The 17,544-nt window shown below is 46.9% G+C and overlaps 1 protein-coding gene across 7 annotated transcripts in view; it reads left to right on the forward strand.

Annotated features, from left to right (window-relative positions):
- Positions 1-17,544, forward strand: part of NPHP4 (nephrocystin 4) — a 97,321-nt gene that overhangs the window by 12,830 nt on the left and 66,947 nt on the right. For all 7 annotated transcript variants that reach the window (XM_028740450.2, XM_077931463.1, XM_028740447.2 and 4 more), the window contains exons 4-6: positions 9,908-10,080; positions 10,767-10,831; positions 12,730-12,879. In XM_028740450.2, the coding sequence (XP_028596283.2) occupies positions 9,908-10,080; positions 10,767-10,831; positions 12,730-12,879 (388 nt within the window). The remainder of the gene's footprint in view (positions 1-9,907; positions 10,081-10,766; positions 10,832-12,729; positions 12,880-17,544) is intronic.

The following is a 17,544-nucleotide window of genomic DNA, read 5'->3' on the forward strand; positions in this document are numbered from 1 at the left end:
CGAAGCAACCCTATTAGCGGCTTAGCGGATTAGCGCTATTAGCGGTTTAGCGGCTTAGCGGCTATTAAAGGTTTAGCGGCTTAGCGGCTAAAAGGCTATTAGCGGCTTAGCGGCTTAGAAAAAGGGGGGGGGGAGCAAAAAAAAATCGCAAGACTCGCAAGACGTTTTCGTCTTGCAAAGCAAGCCCATAGGGAAAATCGTCTTGCGAAGCAACTCAAAAACGGAAAACCCTTTCGTCTAGCGGGTTTTTCGTCTTGCGAGGCATTCGTCTTGCGGGGCACCACTGTATTTCTGCAGTAGGGTGAGGAGTTCATGCTTATACCATAATAGACGTGATGCTAATTTGAGCTGTTTTTAAGGGCCTTCGACAGGATGGGTGGAAAGCTGGGATCAGGGAAGGCAGGGCAGGAAAATCTACCTCCATTGTACTTTCTGACAAGGTAACAGGACAGGGTTGAAGAGCTGAGAGTTCTGATAGCCTGGTGAGGGCTCACAGCTTTGCTCTTTCAAAAACGTTGGTACCTCAGCCCCAAAGACGGGTTCAGTCTGTTCATACATGGGTCCTGCTTCTTTCATCCATGTGATGGTGGTTCCACTGCATGTACAGAGGTTCCTGCTGATGCCTCAGGGACCTGTGGAAGTTTAGATCGCCAACGTGCCCCAGGATTTCAGCAAGGACTGTGTTACAGGTTGCAAACAATACTTTGCCAGTATCAATTATTAATAATCATAATGAACTAGAAAGATAGGTACGTGTCTGGGACACGAGGTTAGGAATGGGTCTCCCGCTGTAAATCATGCAGGCACCTGCCATTGCAATATCTCCCCTTAACTGTAATTGTAATCTGGTGGGTGGTATTGATGTCACAGTGGAAAAAGAGTTCTTCCCTTACACTTTTATTAATAGCTTAATAAACATAATACACACCTCTCGGCTTCTTGGTTTCTGAAACTGGGGCCAGAGATTCTCTGCCCCCTTAGTCTCCTCCTCCACCACGTTGGAATCGTATTATGTTGGGGCTGGAAAGATCCCGGCACCTGGTTGCTTGAGGTGTTAAAAATTGTATGCTGGTCTCTTTTGCAACCTCTTGCAGTCATTTTGTGTGCTTTCTTCTCCTGAACTACTCTGCCAGTGCATGTGTTGGAGGTATTGTCGGAATGCTGAAATGGAGAGGAAGGCGAACCCCTTTCCCACTAGGGATTGCATAAGTGAATTTCCCCCACATCTACTGCTTTAGGAAGCTGCTAGTGTCTTGATGAAGGACGCAGCCCCTACTCCAGTCCCCAGCCTCGTCTCAGACCTAGTTGCATGTCCGGCAACCAAATAACATGCAGGCAAGGGGGGATTCTTATCAGACCTGGAACCCGGGTGTTATCAGTGAATATAGGTAGAGGTCAGCAAAACGTTGGCTGGCCTTGCTAGCCAACCAACAGTTTGTGGTTGCCAGGAACCTCACCCTGAAGTCAGCAGGAGGTCATGTGCAATCCCGTAAGAATGTAAAAAGAGCCCTTCTGGATCAGACCAATGGCCTGCCTAGTCCAGCATCTTTTGTCTGCAGGAGAGCTTCTCTTGCAAGTTCCAGAGGTCTGAGAAGCCCATTCTGCAGTAACTCAGAGCAGGGCTTTTAGTGTGCCTTCTCTTGTTCTGTGGAATATCATCCCTATTGTTGATTTATGTTGTGGAATATCATCCATATTGTTGAGCTGGCCTCAACCAGAGCCAGGGCTTTTTCGGCTGTGGCCCCGACCTGGTGGAACGCTCTGTCAGAAGAGACTAGGGTCCTGCGGGACTTGACATCTTTCCGCAGGGCCTGCAATTCAGAGCTGTTCCACCAGGCCTTTGGCGAAGGCACAGTCTGACCCCCTCCTTTGGTGATCCTCGTAGAATTCTGGCCCAGTGGTTGCATTTGATTTTGAATTGATTTTAGAATATTGATTTTAGAATGCTGTGTTACTTTTATTGCTGTTAGCTGCTCTGAGCCAGCCCGACTTTGGCTGGGGAGGGCGGGATATAAATAAAATTATGATGATGATGATAGGAACCCTGATCTGCACTTTCTGGAAACAAGTGGAAACCCCCCCAGATGCTATAACCTTTCCTCATAGAGCAGTTGCTCCAGCCCATTGATTTAGGATGCCCCTTTATGTGCTTTTGCTTAAAGGGCTGGTGATCTCTTAGGAGTCGCATGAGGTTAGATGCTGGAGCCTGAATGATCACAGATAGAGCAAGCTGGGATCCTACGATCCTGAGGCCTCATGCATCTGTGATTCTATGGCCATGCCAACCACAGGGGGCAGAGTGGTGTGATCTATTCTTCTCAGCAGCTCAAGTGGAGGGTGGGGCACACCCAGACTTGGCTAGGTCACAGCCTTGGACCCTGCCGGAGTCCCTGAGCTCATGCTCCTTCCCTGGTAGTTTATGTATTTATTGCATTTCTATCCCACCTTTTCCTCCAAGGAGCTCAAGGTGGTGTACATGGTTCTCCCTCCTCATTTAATCCCCACAACCTACCTGTATCAAGAACTTTTTAATGTTTGATGTTTGCTGTGTTTTTATTATGTTGGAAGTCAGCCAGAGTGGCTGGGACAGCCCAGTCGGATGGGCAGAGTATAATAATAATAATAATAATAATAACCTGTGAGGTAGGTTAGGATGAGAGCCAGTGACTGTCCCAAAGTCACCCAGTGAGCTTCATGGCCAAATGGAAATCTGAACCGTGGTCTCCTACATCCTATTCCCAAAACACTACCCACTACACCATGCTGTCTTCCCCCCACCCCCATATCACTTACAGGTCTCTCAATATTCTCCTGGATTTCCTGCCTTTCTTCTTTCCCCATTTCTAGTAACGTTAGCTGTAAAATTATACTCTTTCCCTGCTCCTCTCTGGAATGAAGGGCTTGAACAGAACTGGGATTTCTCTTGAGTGTAACTTGGTGGAATTCTCTCCTGCAAGAGGCTACACACTTTGATGGCTTTAAAAGAGGGTTAGACAAATTCCCTGAGTTACTCTGCACATATGTTGTTCAGGGCTTTGTAAATGAACACGACTCGGTATTGTGCCTCCATTCTGTCTGTCTGCTCTACCCTCATCCCCCAGTCTAGTAAATGATGGAATAGATTTTTAAAAAATAAAAAAATTAAAATTCTCACTACTTGTCATGCTTGAGATCAGGCAGCAGATGGCGCTCTTGCTCCAGGAATGACGCAAGGTCAGCAAGCATATCCAACCAATTCAGGAATGGTAGGAGCAGCTGAGGGTGACGGGGTGTCCCTCCCCAGTAACTTTATTCTGTGTTGTCTTAAACTTGGCACCACTAGACCTTGCTCTGAGTAGCCCTGCGTCTTCCTCCCCACCCCTCCCCCCCGATGATCCCATTAAGTGGATTGCCCTTCTTTAAATGCAATGTTGCGTTTTAGTATTTGTAAAGCACAATTCCTGGGAACTTTAGGATTATGGTGCATTTCTCTCTCTCCTCCAGTGGCGAATGGATGCAGTGGGCCAATCAGGTGCTCAATACGCTCATCACATTTGATATAGGAAAAATAGGGGTGGGTTGGCTTTTACTGCCCAACTCCCCAAGGGACTGAGTCTTGTCTTAAGTTCACGATCAGTCAGAGATGAATGGATGGAGGCAGAATGCAGTGAAAGCAAGGCAGATCTTTATTTTTCTGTTGCAACAGAGTCCCCCCCCCCCCCCCCCCCGCTTGCAAAGAGGCAAGAGAGACCCAGAACCAAGAAGAAACATCTCTTTTAAGGGTTTGCATTTTGGCGTGGAGAAGAAGCACATCCCTGCTACAAACAGTCAGAAATTACATCACGCACAAGGTGGGGTTACTGTGGCTCAGGCAGGCCAAGGTGTGATATACCTGAGGATTTAGCAAGTTTTGCATAGTTCCAGACACAGTTTACACAAAACATTAGCATTTGATAAGACAATCAGGATGCCGTCAGAGATCTCTCAATGCAGAGCATCTGGGCAAACAGTGACAATTAATACCAAGGAGGTTCATAGATATAGGAGAGGAACTTCTTCTGATTGCCTTCAGGAACTTCTTCTGATTGCCATTTATCAGGCAAGGAGGATTAGAGAGGCAGAGGAAATACTGAGAGTCTTTAGGAGAACCAAGATGGCTTTTGGATTGCTCTCCTGTACTATTTTAGACATGTGGTTTATATGCTTATGTATGTGTGTTTACCTTGTGCAATTATCAACATTTATTCTATATTTAAGACCTTAGAATTCCTATAACACATTTCACAGTGATATTTCGGAGCACAGAAATAATTTCTTCTTATCAGGACTAGTGTTAGCAGAGGGTAGTCCACTGAGGCTCCTGGGACACAGCCCTCCCACTGAATATGCCAAGCCATTTTTTAAAAATTGCATCCTCAGTATCCCAAAGCCATGCTCTCTTTGCTTTCCCGCACACATTTCATACTTCCTTGAACTTACAGAGGTATTTGTGTCATTCTCCTGTTCTTTGGGAGGAGCGTCTGAAGGAGCGTCTCCACCCCCACCATTCAGCCCGGACACTGAGGTCCAGCTCCGAGGGCCTTCTGGCAGTTCCCTCACTGCAAAAAGTGAAGTTACAGGGAACCAGGCAGAGGGCCTTCTCGGTAGTGGCGCCCGCCCTGTGGAACACCCTCCCATCCGATGTTAAGGAAATAAACAACTATCTGACTTTTAGAAGACATCTGAAGGCAGCCCTGTTTAGGGAAATTTTTAATGACTGATGTTTTAATTTTTAATGTTTTGTTGGAATCTGCCCAGAGTGGCTGGGGAAACCAGCCAGTTGGGTGGGGTGGTAGTAGTAGTAGTAGTAGTAGTAGTAGTAGTAATAAGAAGCTCTCCAGACTACTCAGCCAATTTTGATCCAAAAGTAGAATTGTGGCAAAGAGTGTGTCTAAAGCAGAAAAACCATGTGATTAGTTGGGCTCCTGGAAAGTCAGCCCTGCTAGGAAAGCTCTTAGTCAGTCTGTTGTTTTAAGGCCTGCCCAGCACAGCCACTATGGCAGATATGGGAGGAGCCAGGACTGCTTCAGAAACAGCCTTATGTGGTAGCATTCACCTGTCAGAATCATGCATTGTTTCCGAGCATGCAAAGAGACGCTTCCTTGAAGGCCAGAGAAGCAACAGCAAGTGCTTCTTACTTTAAGGAGCGCTTTTGTTTGTTTGGGGGACACGGGTGGCGCTGTGGGTTAAAGCCTCAGCGCCTAGGACTTGCCGATCGAAAGGTCGGCGGTTCGAATCCCCGCGGCGGGGTGCGCTCCCGTTGCTCGGTCCCAGCGCCTGCCAACCTAGCAGTTTGAAAGCACCCCCGGGTGCAAGTAGATAAATAGGGACCGCTTACTAGTGGGAAGGTAAACGGCGTTCTGTGTGCTGCACTGGCTCGCCAGATGCAGCTTGTCACGCTGGCCACGTGACCCGGAAGTGTCTTCGGACGGCGCTGGCCCCCGGCCTATAGAGTGAGATGGGCGCACAACCCTAGAGTCTGTCAAGACTGGCCCGTACGGGCAGGGGTACCTTTACCTTTACCTTACCTTTGTTTGTTTAGTTTAGTAATATAAACAAACAATAATTTTCAACTTGAGGATCTTCCGGTCTCCATTTTGGCCGGTGGGGAGTCAACGAAGGGAGGGGAGAAGCAAGGAGGAACAAGTGTCAGGATGAGGGCAGCAGTGGAAGGAGGAAGAGGTGATGAGGGCGGATCGAGGACAAATGCAGGCTGGCCTCTGTGGGCTTCTCTTTGGGCGGGAATGAATTATGCTGGGATTGCAATTCAGCGTTTTTGTTCTTTCAATCAAGGATGGTATCATGCCCAGTGAGGTCCACGTCTTACTTATTGCATTTGCAGTCTTATGAGTGAATTGAAAACCACTTTCCTGCCATTCTCATTATTAATCATACAGAGGTGGCCACTAACGCTTTCAGCGATGCCAGCATGACCTCACAGGGGGGCGAGGGCATGCCACTTGTGGCTCTGAGACCCTTGCTTCCAGGATAGATTTCCCTTCTAGTCTGAGCAACTCGGACACCTGCTTCAGCTGGCTACCAGGTTCCTTTGCCTTTGACTCACATTCTCCATCCTTCTGCCATTTGAAGAGTCTCAAGACCTTCTTGCGACCCTTCTTTCCCACAGTAATGGCAGTGCAATCCAAAGGAGCCGGTAAAATTGTTCAGCTAAACAGTATCAACAGCAACAGAAAAATCCAGCTTCGGTTTTTTTGTTTTTGCATTGAGGGTATTCCAGGGATTGGAATGCAGCACATGTTAATGGTTTAGAAAGTTGTTTATTCCGTCACAGAGAATAACTGTCAAATCCTGATAAGCCGCTCCAAAGAGGGCAGGAGAACATCGTCTCATCTGTCACAAACACGGTTCCTGCGTGGATAATTTGCTGAGCCCCGTTTGCCATTCTCCCCCAGCCGTTCCGTTCCGGCTAATGAACAGCTTCATATCACTGTGATTATTCAATTATTATTTCCCCCTGATGATAATGGGGGAGCACTTGTGTGGAGAGGTTTGCCAAGGTGCCATTGCAAATAATTACATTTCCCTCGTTTACCTTCCTGGGAAGCTGCTTTCAAACCTTTCAGAGAGAGCTGCCTGTGCAGGGGAACCGTCTCTTAATGCTTGTCTTCTTAATGGCAAACAGAGAGAGTTGTCCAACTTCCTGGATGCCCAGCGGATTCCCCCTGTCGACAATTAGGCATGTGAAATATGCTGCATGCAAGTAATCCTGCTTCCATTACACAAAGCTAGGCAAGCACATAATAAGTAAAAAAAAAAATATTTATTTGGATTTAATTGTGCATTCTGTGCCGTGGATCCTGGTGGATGCAAGGTTTTAAAGAACTCACATGCTGTTCCCAGGCTATACAAAGTCCGAGCCAAAGAAGGCTCATTTCTATGATGCCTGTGGAAGAACCTCAAGTGATATCCAAGTACAAGAGCCCTCTCCCCTCCTGTGGTTTCCAGCAGCTGGTATTCAGAAACATTACTTCCTCCAACTGTGAAGGCAGAGCATAGCCTTCTGGCAGTTCCCTCGCTGCGAGAAGCCAAGTTACAGAGAACCAGGCAGAGGGCCTTCTCGGTAGTGGCACCCGCCCTGTGGAACGCCCTCCCACCAGATGTCAAAGAGAAAAATAACTACCAAACTTTTAGAAGACATCTGAAGGCAGCCCTGTTTAGGGGAGCTTTTAATGTTTAATAGGTTATTGTATTTTAGTGTTTTGTTGGAAGCCGCCCAGAGTGGCTGGGGAAACCCAGCCAGATGGGTGGGGTATAAGTAATAAATTCTTCTCCTTCTTCTTCTTCTTCCTCTTCTTCTTCTTCTTCTTCTTCTTCTTCTTCTTCTTCTTCTTCTTCTCCTCCTCCTCCTCCTCCTCCTCCTCCTCCTCCTCCTCCTCCTCCTCCTCGCCAGTAGCCATTGATACTCTAATCTCCATGAATTTGTGCAATCCTCTTTTAAAACTATCCAAGAGAATTGTGATGCCCACTGAGACCAGTATGTGTGCCCTTCCTTGTCCTACTCTGTCCTACTCCAGTGTGGGGACACCACTGTAAAGCTCCCAATCCCTATAAGTACAATGCCACATGGGCAGGGCTTTTTAACTCTTCTCTGTCATGGCCCTCATGCCCCACCTCGAGGCTGCAATTTGTGGAAGGAAGGCAGGCCTGATTTTGGCTGAAGCCATGGAATTGGGTGAGGAACAGTGGCCCTTTCTTCTTCAACCACCCAGTTAATGTCAAATGCAACAAGACATTTAATGTAGCCCATTCTCCTTCGGGAGGGAGCTCTGCCAATTTCTCTCCCAAATCTTTAGCCCGGTGTAACCCTGGTGACTTTGAACTGCCAGCGTGGTAGCCCCATTCAGGAAAGGAGGCGTAAGACTAGGAAGACCAATATTGGCACTTCTGGAGACAGCAATAGGCTTAGCGATGCAACGGATACCCACTTTGAGAGAGGTACCCAATTCTTCAGGAACCTGCACATAACTCTGCCTTGCCGGTCCGCTTGTCAACGGTTGCTGACAATTTTTTCCATCATTTTGCAATAAAAGATAATAGAATAACGATTTATTTCTGCGGACTGATGCTTTAATGCCTCCCTCCGTTATCCTTCCCTGACAGTCTGTGATTACAGCAAATGTTTTGCCTGTGACACTTGGATAATGACTCTCTAATAGAAGGATTAACCTGCTCTTCAATCACACGCCTGCCAGGGATTGCACCCAGACTTTCCAAGTCATGCTGGTCTAAGGAGAGGCTGCTGGACAAGGTTTGGGAGTGGTCCAGAAGTGGTTCCCTTTGAACGGAACTGGCACAGGCTAAATGCCTTCGAGGATCATACCCTTAGTAAGCGCTGCTGCTTTTTGGAATCTGGAGATTGTGCAAATGTGCCAAGATAATCTTAGGGTTTCTGATCTCCAAATGGAGAACTACTTAGCCCTTAGCCCACGTGACTTTAGAAATTGGATATTTGATCAGGATGCCAACCAAGACAGAGCATGCATTATTGCTGCCCGTTACTCTACTTGGTACCCCCAAATTAAGACCAATCACTTAAGGCCCCATTACCTTGATACTCTGGCCTCCCCACAACTATACAGGGCCTTTGTAGAACTAAGATGCCAACAGATGCCCTCAGCATATTTAGAGGGGAGGTACCGGGGAATTCCCCATATGGATCACAAATTTATACATGGATGCAATCAGGTAGAGGACATCACACACTACCTGCTGATTTGCCCCCCGTATACAATGCCCAGAGGAAAATTTATATCGCCAATTGGCTTCCAGGTCGATCCATACAGGAAGTGACAGCTCAGCAGATAAACATCGGTACATTACCCACCAGGTAGCCACATTTGCGCTGGCAGCCAAGAAGCTCCGTTCCAGCTATGTGAATGCACTCCAGTCTTAAGTCTTAATGTTGTAAATTTCTTGTTATGTTGTAAACTACTACGAGGTTACGTTGTATGATTTTAGATTAAATTTCCTTTTATTCTCTGTCGTCTATTGTAAAGGCCTTTGGCTATATGCAATAAAATGGATTGATTCCCTTTCGACGGGGGTCAGGGCTGGCCCACCCATTAGCCTTGGTGAGGCAGTTGCCTCGGGTGGCAGGCTGGGGATGACTGGGAGGGACAGCAGATCCAGCTTCCCCCAGGAGCATACTGCTCACTGCCTCCTGTGCTTGCTGCCCATGGCGGCTAATGTCACTTGCTGCTCTCCAGATTCTTTTTTTCCCAGCCCCACCCCCTTCACTGATTATAACTGATTTTATAATGAATTGATTTTAGAATGCTGTATTACTTTACTGTTGTTAGCCGCTCTGAGCCTGGCTTCGGCTGGGGAGGTTGGGATATAAATAAAATTTTATTCTTCTTATTATTATTCAGCATGCTGTGGCTTCTAGTAACCTCAAGCAGAGGAGGAGGCAGTGATGGGGGGCAGGCTCCCCTGCCCTTTTCTGTTTTGCCTTAAGTGGCAAAACGGCTTGGGTTGGCCCTGCCAGGGGTAGTTGGTTGTTCATTTTCACTCCCCACCCCCGGCTACTGCTAATGCCATGACTGATATGGACCCAGCGCTGTAGGCACCCACTCTGGGCTTCCATTGAGGGCCAAGGGCTTCACCCACATGAAAGTTGCAGAAAGTTGGTGTAGGAAACCTGAGTGAGAGGTGGGGAAATCAAGATCTCCCAGGGTGGGAGACTAGGAGGGGAAAGGCTTGATTCAGCCGGCTCTTCTTCTATTCTTATGTACCATATTTGTGTCCTTGGAAGAAGTTCCAGATATACAGGCAGCAAGGGACCGCAGTTTGGAATCGGCTTTAGTTAGCTGTAAGCTGCTATGATAACCCAACTCATCTCCTCTCCCCTCTTGCCCTCTCCTTCCAGACTGTTTATTTCCACACATCTTTGGATTATCCCAGCATCGTTTTGGTGGTGGAGGTCGTAGCAACAGCCAGGAGGCGGGACGGGACCCCGCAGGAGATGTCGTGTGGTTTTGGGATCGTACATTTGTTTAACAGCAGATCTGAGCCAACAAACCTGAACTTGAAGGACAAAGGGTAAATGGATAAACTTTTGTAATAGCAGAGGCAGATTTCTGTGTCTTTAGGGCTGTTCACACAGGAAAGATTAGCTGGTTGTTAAGCCTAGAGCTGTGTTTGTGTAGACATGGTTGGGGAACCTGCAACCCTCCAAATGTTGTTGGACTTTAACAACTGACCACTGTGGCCAATGGTCAGGGATGATGGGAGTTGAAGTCCCAACAACATTTGGAGGGCTGCAGGTTAAAGAGAGTTTCTGGTTTTTATTTACTACTCTGCACTGGGACAAAAACTGGGCAGGGGTGGCGCTGTGGGTTAAACCACGGAGCCTAGGGCTTGCCGATCAGAAAGTCGGCGGTTCGAATCCCCATGACAGGGTGAGCTCCCATTGCTTGGTCCCTGCTCCTGCCAACCTAGCAGTTCGAAAGCACGTCAAAGTGTAAGTAGATAAATAGGTACCACTCCAGCGGGAAGATAAACGGCGTTTCCGTGCGCTGCTCTGGTTTGCCAGAAGTGGCTTAGTCATGCTGGCCACATGATCCGGAAGCTGTACGCCGGCTTCCTCGGCCAATAAAGCGAGATGAGCACCTCAACCCCAGAGTCGGTCATGACTGGAGCTAATGGTCAGGGGTCCCTTAACCTTTACTGGGACAAAAGATGACACCAACCCTCTGTATCAAGTTCTGTCTCCTTTTTCTCCCCAGGCTCAGTTTGTATCATGGGACCCCACGAGCCCTCTTGCACCCACTTCTCCAAGAGCCAATAGAGAGTAAGTCATGAGGCATATCGCCATTTTCACATGCTAGACAGTGTATTCTTTGCATATGTATTAAGGCGGATCCATAAAATTCTGAGGGAAAGCAGAACATGGACTCAGAGGGGAGGGAATGAATGAGCCCAAAGTACCCACCCACAGAAGAGTCTGCATGCTATGTCTCTGTATACTTCAGCAGTCTGGCTTGCCGCCTTCCAATCAGCCCTTCCATGGTGGATCATTCTGTCTCGTCTTTGCACCGTGTGTGACTGGAGCATACGGTCACTTCTGAGACAGATGCACTCTTTGCCCACTCTCAGAGACATCTGTCTGCCTGTTGCATCTCTGCTTGAAGCACTGCTCTGGGATTGTGTTATTCTAAATACATGACACATTCAAGCAAGCAAATCATGCACAAACCCAGGGCACGGTCTTGTTTACGACCAGCTAGCCCTTAACACACTCTAAAACTAAACCTCTTGGGAAGTAACAAGAAACATGCCTCTGATTTTAAATCAGATAAAGAGTGTGGTTCAGAAGTCTGGAAATGCCGATCCAAACTGTCTTTAGACAGACTGCTTCCAGAGAGCTGTCAGATTTAATTTACTGTTTGTTTTCCATCTTACCTGCTGACCGATTCCTCCCTTATCCCACCCTAATTGTCTGCTCTGGTGCTGCAGCAACCATGTCAACCTTTTACAACAGCCCAGCTGTTTCTGCACAGTCGCTTTGTGCAGCTCAGACATGAGCCAAATCCACTTGGGAGGGACAAAGGTCCTTGTTGGCGGCAGTTTTGCAGGAGGGCACAGTCTTATGCTGAATATTTTATGCAGATTGAATCCCTCTTTGAGGACAGTGCCCAGTTGATACATAGCAGCAAATGGAATGGGATGAGCTATTTAGATATGCTGCAGTGGGTTTTCCTGCTGCAGATCTGGCTCCTGGCAGAGAGCAAGAACAATCTTGGAGTGAGGCAAGGTTGGCCATGCTGATGGGAAGGCAAGCTAAAAGGAGAACATGAGCAATACGGTGGCCTGCTTTGTGCCTTACACTAATCCATGGTTTCTTTAGCCCAAGCTGAACCATGGTTTGTTTGAATGTCTGAACCCAGCCAAGCAGACTAACTTTGCATTGCTTTCTGGGAACAAACCACTGTGTGAAGCCATGGTTTGTCGAATTGCAGACCACTAACAAAACAACAACAAACAAACCTATGGTCAAGTAAAGCATCCTCAATAAACACACGAGAATTGCAGACCACAGCTTGTTTTAAGTGTGGGTTAGTGTAACATCCAAACCAAACAGCCTTGCTTAACCACACTTTGTTTGGCCGCTCCAGCCCAGGTGCTTTCTGGCTTACAGAGCCAAGAGAGGGAAGAGCAACAGGAAAACAACAAAATTTGGAAAGTGAAGGTGTGGGTTGTTTGTTCATCAGTGAGATGTTGGACAAACTATGGTTAAAACAAAGCGTGACTTAGCACTTTGTGGGGACACAACCATTGTCTGCTAAGCCTGTGCTCTTGATTGAGTTCCAGCTCCCTTTAGAACAGTGCAAAAGAAAGATTTTTGGGTGTGGCTTGTCCAGCGGGGATGAGCAAAGAAGCACTTCTTAAAAATCCCCCCTACACATACATATAACCTTACACACATACACAACACACATACACACACAAACAGGCTAAAGATCCAGAGATGCCCCCAATTGTACTTTGAGTACACCCCTCAGTATTAATGGCCTTGGCTATTTCATTTCATTAATTTCAGTGGGTTTATTCTGAATAAACTTAGTTGAAAGCAATCCATAGGAGTCGTGCTGTCTTCCATTTCAGTGTGGCTTATTTTCTTGGGCAAAGCAGGGCCCTTCTTGGTCTCACTGAATTAAGAAAAAAGGTTTCCTATTCTCCTTTTTTTAGTGAACAAGAACCTGATGGTGATTGACAGCTGTCATCTTCAATGCAGCTTGCAGCCACACCCACCCCTGGAGGCTGTCTATCACCTCCTGCCAGAGAACACCCTTGTGTCCAGCTTGCAGAGAATCCCTGGCATGCTAGCAGCACATGAAGGTATTGTGAAAGTCACACTTTTTCTTTTTGTGGTATGAAAGACTAGGAGCATAGGATGGAAGCTACATTATACCAAGCCAGACCATCTTGCTCTGTACTGTCAACACTGGTTGGCAGCAGCAGTTCAGGGTTTTGGCACTGTGACTGCTCATCCTTTTGGCCTTCCTCTTGACCGTGCTAAAATTGTATACTTTCCTAGATTTGACCTGCCGAATTCCTCAAGTCCGAAAATGTGTGATGACTGGAAAACTTGCTGATAAATCACTTCAATAAATCACAGTCTGTGTGGGGCTACCCTTTATGTTAGTCCAGAGGCTGCAGCTGGTTCAGAACACAGAGACTTCGGTTGCTTGAGTAGGCAAACTACTGCCAGCATATAGCACCCTACTTGCAGGATTTGTGGTGGCTACCAATCTGCTACCGTGCCAGGTTCAAGGTGCTGGCGCTAACATGAAAGCCTCTGCAGTGATTGAGAGCAGGGCTTTTATTGTGGCTGCCAGTGTCCTGTGGAATAGCATCCCTGTCGAGATGTGACAGGCACCCACTATCTGCAGTTTCCAGAAACAGTTGAAGGATTTCTTTTCTGATTGGCTTTACCACGAGTGTCCACCTGTTAGGGTTTTAGTCTTGTTTTGCAGTGGAGGGGAAACTTAACAGACTGTGCTCAGAACACAGGTAACTTTCAGCTTAGGACAGAGCTCCCTAAATGTGCATTCCCCAAAAGAACTGCGAAGGGGAAGTTCCCTGCTTTCTTCTGCTTGACTGGAGCCTTTTGTTCCTTTGTGGCATCGGCAACTGTTATACCAATCCCTACCTATTTGCATGCTTAGCAATCAATGAACCTCCCACTCATTAAAAGGGGCAATGACTTCTATGCTTAGCCAAAGCAGTAGGTCAGCAATGTAGGTGGGCAAACGGAGGAGAGCAACATGCAACATACATCCTGTCCGGTTGCACATTTACGCGACTTGTTTGGGAATTGGGAAATGGTTAAAGGTGAGGATCCGAAGGGATGGAGAGGGGAAGGGAGCAGGTTTCTGGGGTTTGTGTGTACCTGTATGCACACACTCTCTTTATCCGCAAACAAGCCAGGCCGCACTCTGTCACATGGCCATTCCCAGAGCACCCAAATTAACATTCATCAGCTGTACTCATACACCAGGATTTCCTGATTGTTGTCTGTGTTGGCTGTGCTCTGCATCATTTACAGAGCATACCATTATCATGGACAGCTAACAAAGTGACCTGTGTATAGGAAGGTCCTGTATATTGCAGACTTCTTGGGTGGTAGGAAGTGGTAGGGGAGGTGGAGTCATGCCCTGCAACTAGACCTAGTCATGTTTTTTGTTGCTTGGTTGGTTAAAGCGACTTGCAACCAAAAAGGTTCTCTGAGACCACTGGCTAGTGTTGGGAGTTTAGACCGGAGGCACTAGAGCCATGAAATGGAGGAGGTGAAAGATCCCAACTTGTTTGATCAGACAAGGGCAGAAGGACAGGTTTCGCGGTACTTGTACCAGGCCAGGCTAGTCTACTAGAGGCTTCATGTGACCTGTCAGTTGTGGGAGGCAATGTTTTCCCTTGGTCTTTGTACCTGAAGGCCTGAACATGCAGCCTGTGGGAGCTCATTAGACTTGATTCTAGCCCCAGGTCACGAGATCCCTCGTTTGAGCCACAGAAGCCCAGAAATAAAAGCTCTTTCACTTTAATTGGATTTCAGTCTGGGATTTCAGAGGAAAGGGAGGCGGGGTGTCAAATTTCAAAGCTCTCCCTCAATGCACATTTTTGGATTGTGCTGAGCACCCCTTTGACTCCATCTTCATCCAAAAGTTGAAACTCGGGGATGGGGAACTTTTTAGGAAGGGGCCCAGAAATTTCATTGCTTCCTTGGAAAGCAGTTGAGAGTCTAAAAGTGGGCATTTCAAAATTCTCTGTGGCAGACCCTATGTCATGGGGTAAGCAAACTTTTTCATCAGGGGGCAGGTCCACTGTCCCTCAGACCTTGTGGGGGCCCGGACTATATTTTGATTTTTTTTTTTTAAAAGAACAAATTCCTATACCCCTCAAATAACCCAGAGATGTATTTTAAATAAAAGCACACATTCTGCTCCTGTAAAAACACCAGGCAGGCCCCACAAATAACCCAGAGATGCATTTTAAATAAAAGGACACATTCTACTCATGTAAACACGCTGATTCCCAGACTGTCCGCAGGCCGAATTTAGAAAGCGATTGGGCCGGATCTGGCCCCCAGGCCTTAGTTTGCCTAGCCATGCCCTATGTTGAGGGCTTCATTATATACCTTTTGGCAAATGCTGAACATGCACTGATTTACCCTGGCTTTTCTGCACTTGAGATACATATGTTTTTAGGACCCGCCTTATTTCTGCAGTTCTAAGTCATTTGAAACTGCTTTTAATATTTATTCATTTATATTTCTTTATTAAATTTATTGGTCGCTTTTTCTTACCAAGGTAACTCAAAATGACTTACAATATATAAACAAGCACATGCATTAAAAGGAAAAAACAAAAACAAACTAAAAGACAAACCTATTTTTAAAAGGCAGGATTAAAACATCTCACCTACTCAAGGAGGCCCAAGGCCTGATGGAAAAGAAATGTTTGTGTAATGATGGTGTCAGGTGAGCCTCTCTGTGGAGAATGTTCCACAAGTGGGGAGCCACCACTGAAAAGGACATGTTGTCATATGGCTACTCTCCAGGTCTGCCAAGGTGGCAGAAGTTCGAAGAAGGGTCTCAGATAACAACTGAAGGGTCTGGGTCAGTTCATGTGGAGAGAAGCGGCCCCTGAGGTGTTGAGGTCCTTAGCTGCCTAAGGCTTTAAAGGTCAAACCCAGCACTTTGAGAGGTGATATGAAAACCAACTTCAAATGTCTGACGGACTGCCACATTTAAGATTGAACAAGCTTGTTTTCTGCTCCTCCAGAGGGTAGGACCTGAACCAATGGATTTAAAAGAAAAGAAAGAAGATTCAAACTAAACATTAGGAAGAACTTTCTGATGGGAAGAGGTGTTTGACAGTGGAAGGTGGTATACTCTCCTTCATTGGAGGTTTTTATGCAGAGGTAGGGTGGCCATTTGTCAATGATTATTTAGTTGTGATTCCTGCATTGCAGGGGGTTGGACCAGATGACCCTTGGGGGTCCCTTCCAACTCTGCAATGATAATCATAATAAAAGTGACCAGATCTTCACACACAATCAGAGCACATATAGTTAGACAGACAGAAAAAAAATCACAGGCACACACACACACAGCCAGGCGCACACACACTAGAGCCTAATGAATGATTCATCTTTTTAAGTTCTGGGCATGAAAATGGCCCTTGCTGGCTGTGTTACTTTGACAAAGATCTGTGTCCTCCAAAGTTAGCAGTCCAGCCCTTCTGTTCTTGTTTGTTCTCCTTAACCAAGACGGCCCCACAGTAAATACTACTTGGTTACTGGACAAGACAGAGCCGAGGGCCTGAAATTGGCTGCAAATGGGCACTTCCAGCCAAATGTACCCTGTAATTTGATACACTGAAGCTTTGGATAACAGCCTCTATGAAATTGAGGAGGTATATTTGGCTCCCAAAATTGAATTAAGGCAGATTCTAGTGTTAGCAAAGCTAATTTGTCAGAAACTCTCCGTTCCCAGCACTTCCTGCGGCTCTTAAACTGCTCCGCTAGCCAGAGATGTATTATTTCATTCTATTGCCGGGTGCTTTCTGTGTCGCCGGGGCTGTGCCTCCTAACTATACAGTGCAGGCTCAGTAATGCACAGTTGTGTATCTTGGGGAGGACAAGAAGAATCTTTAATCAGCTGCCTCTTGGGGAGAAAAGCGTTACGGGATGGTTTCCCTTACCACTTTCTTCCCTTCCGGGCATGTAGATTTCAGGCACACCGCAGGTAAGTAGGAGGAAACAACACTTGGCAATAGCTCAAGGATTCTGAAGGTGAGCCGCCTCGCCCCAGCAACCATTCTAGGAGAGGAACAAGTCAAGGGGACGATGTGCCTCTTCACAGCTTTCATGTCACTGGAGTAGCGCAAGGCAGAGCTGACCCTGTCCAGGTGTTGCTGGAATCCAGCTCCCATCAGCCCCAGCCAGAGTGGTCAGTGATAATGGGAGTTGTAGATCTGGAGGTCAGCAGGTTGCTCATCCCTTCATTAAAAGGAGGAGGAGATGATGGAGGTATCTAGGCTATTATTACGTTATGTTCAGTACAGGTGAGTGATGGAGGTAGCTAGTGACATTAAATGCAAGTAACAATCTCATTCAGGGATGGGGAACCTGTGGCCCTCTCTATGTTTTTGGACTCCCAACTCCCATCAGCCCCAACCAGAGTGGTCAGTGGTCAGGGATAATGGGAATTTTAGTCCACAGCATCAGGACCGGCACCCTGTTTCCTACTCTTGCCGTAAGGGCTATCTGTCAATTGAACTGAGAAGGCACTCTTGAGTCAGAACGTTCAGGGTTCAGCCATGAGAACAGCCTCGGTCCCTACTCCTGTAATATCAGGACAATAATACAGGTAGTCTTTCTTCTGTGCTCTTTTTAATGCTGTGTCTCTTAGCACTGTAGAGTACCTTGCTGTTGCTTTTAGGTGCGTGATAAATATTAAAAATTAGTATGTGGTGTTTCAAATGCTCTGAAAAGATACAA

Source organism: Podarcis muralis, chromosome 7, assembly GCF_964188315.1.
Source record: "Podarcis muralis chromosome 7, rPodMur119.hap1.1, whole genome shotgun sequence".
Taxonomy (NCBI): Eukaryota; Metazoa; Chordata; class Lepidosauria; order Squamata; family Lacertidae; genus Podarcis; species Podarcis muralis.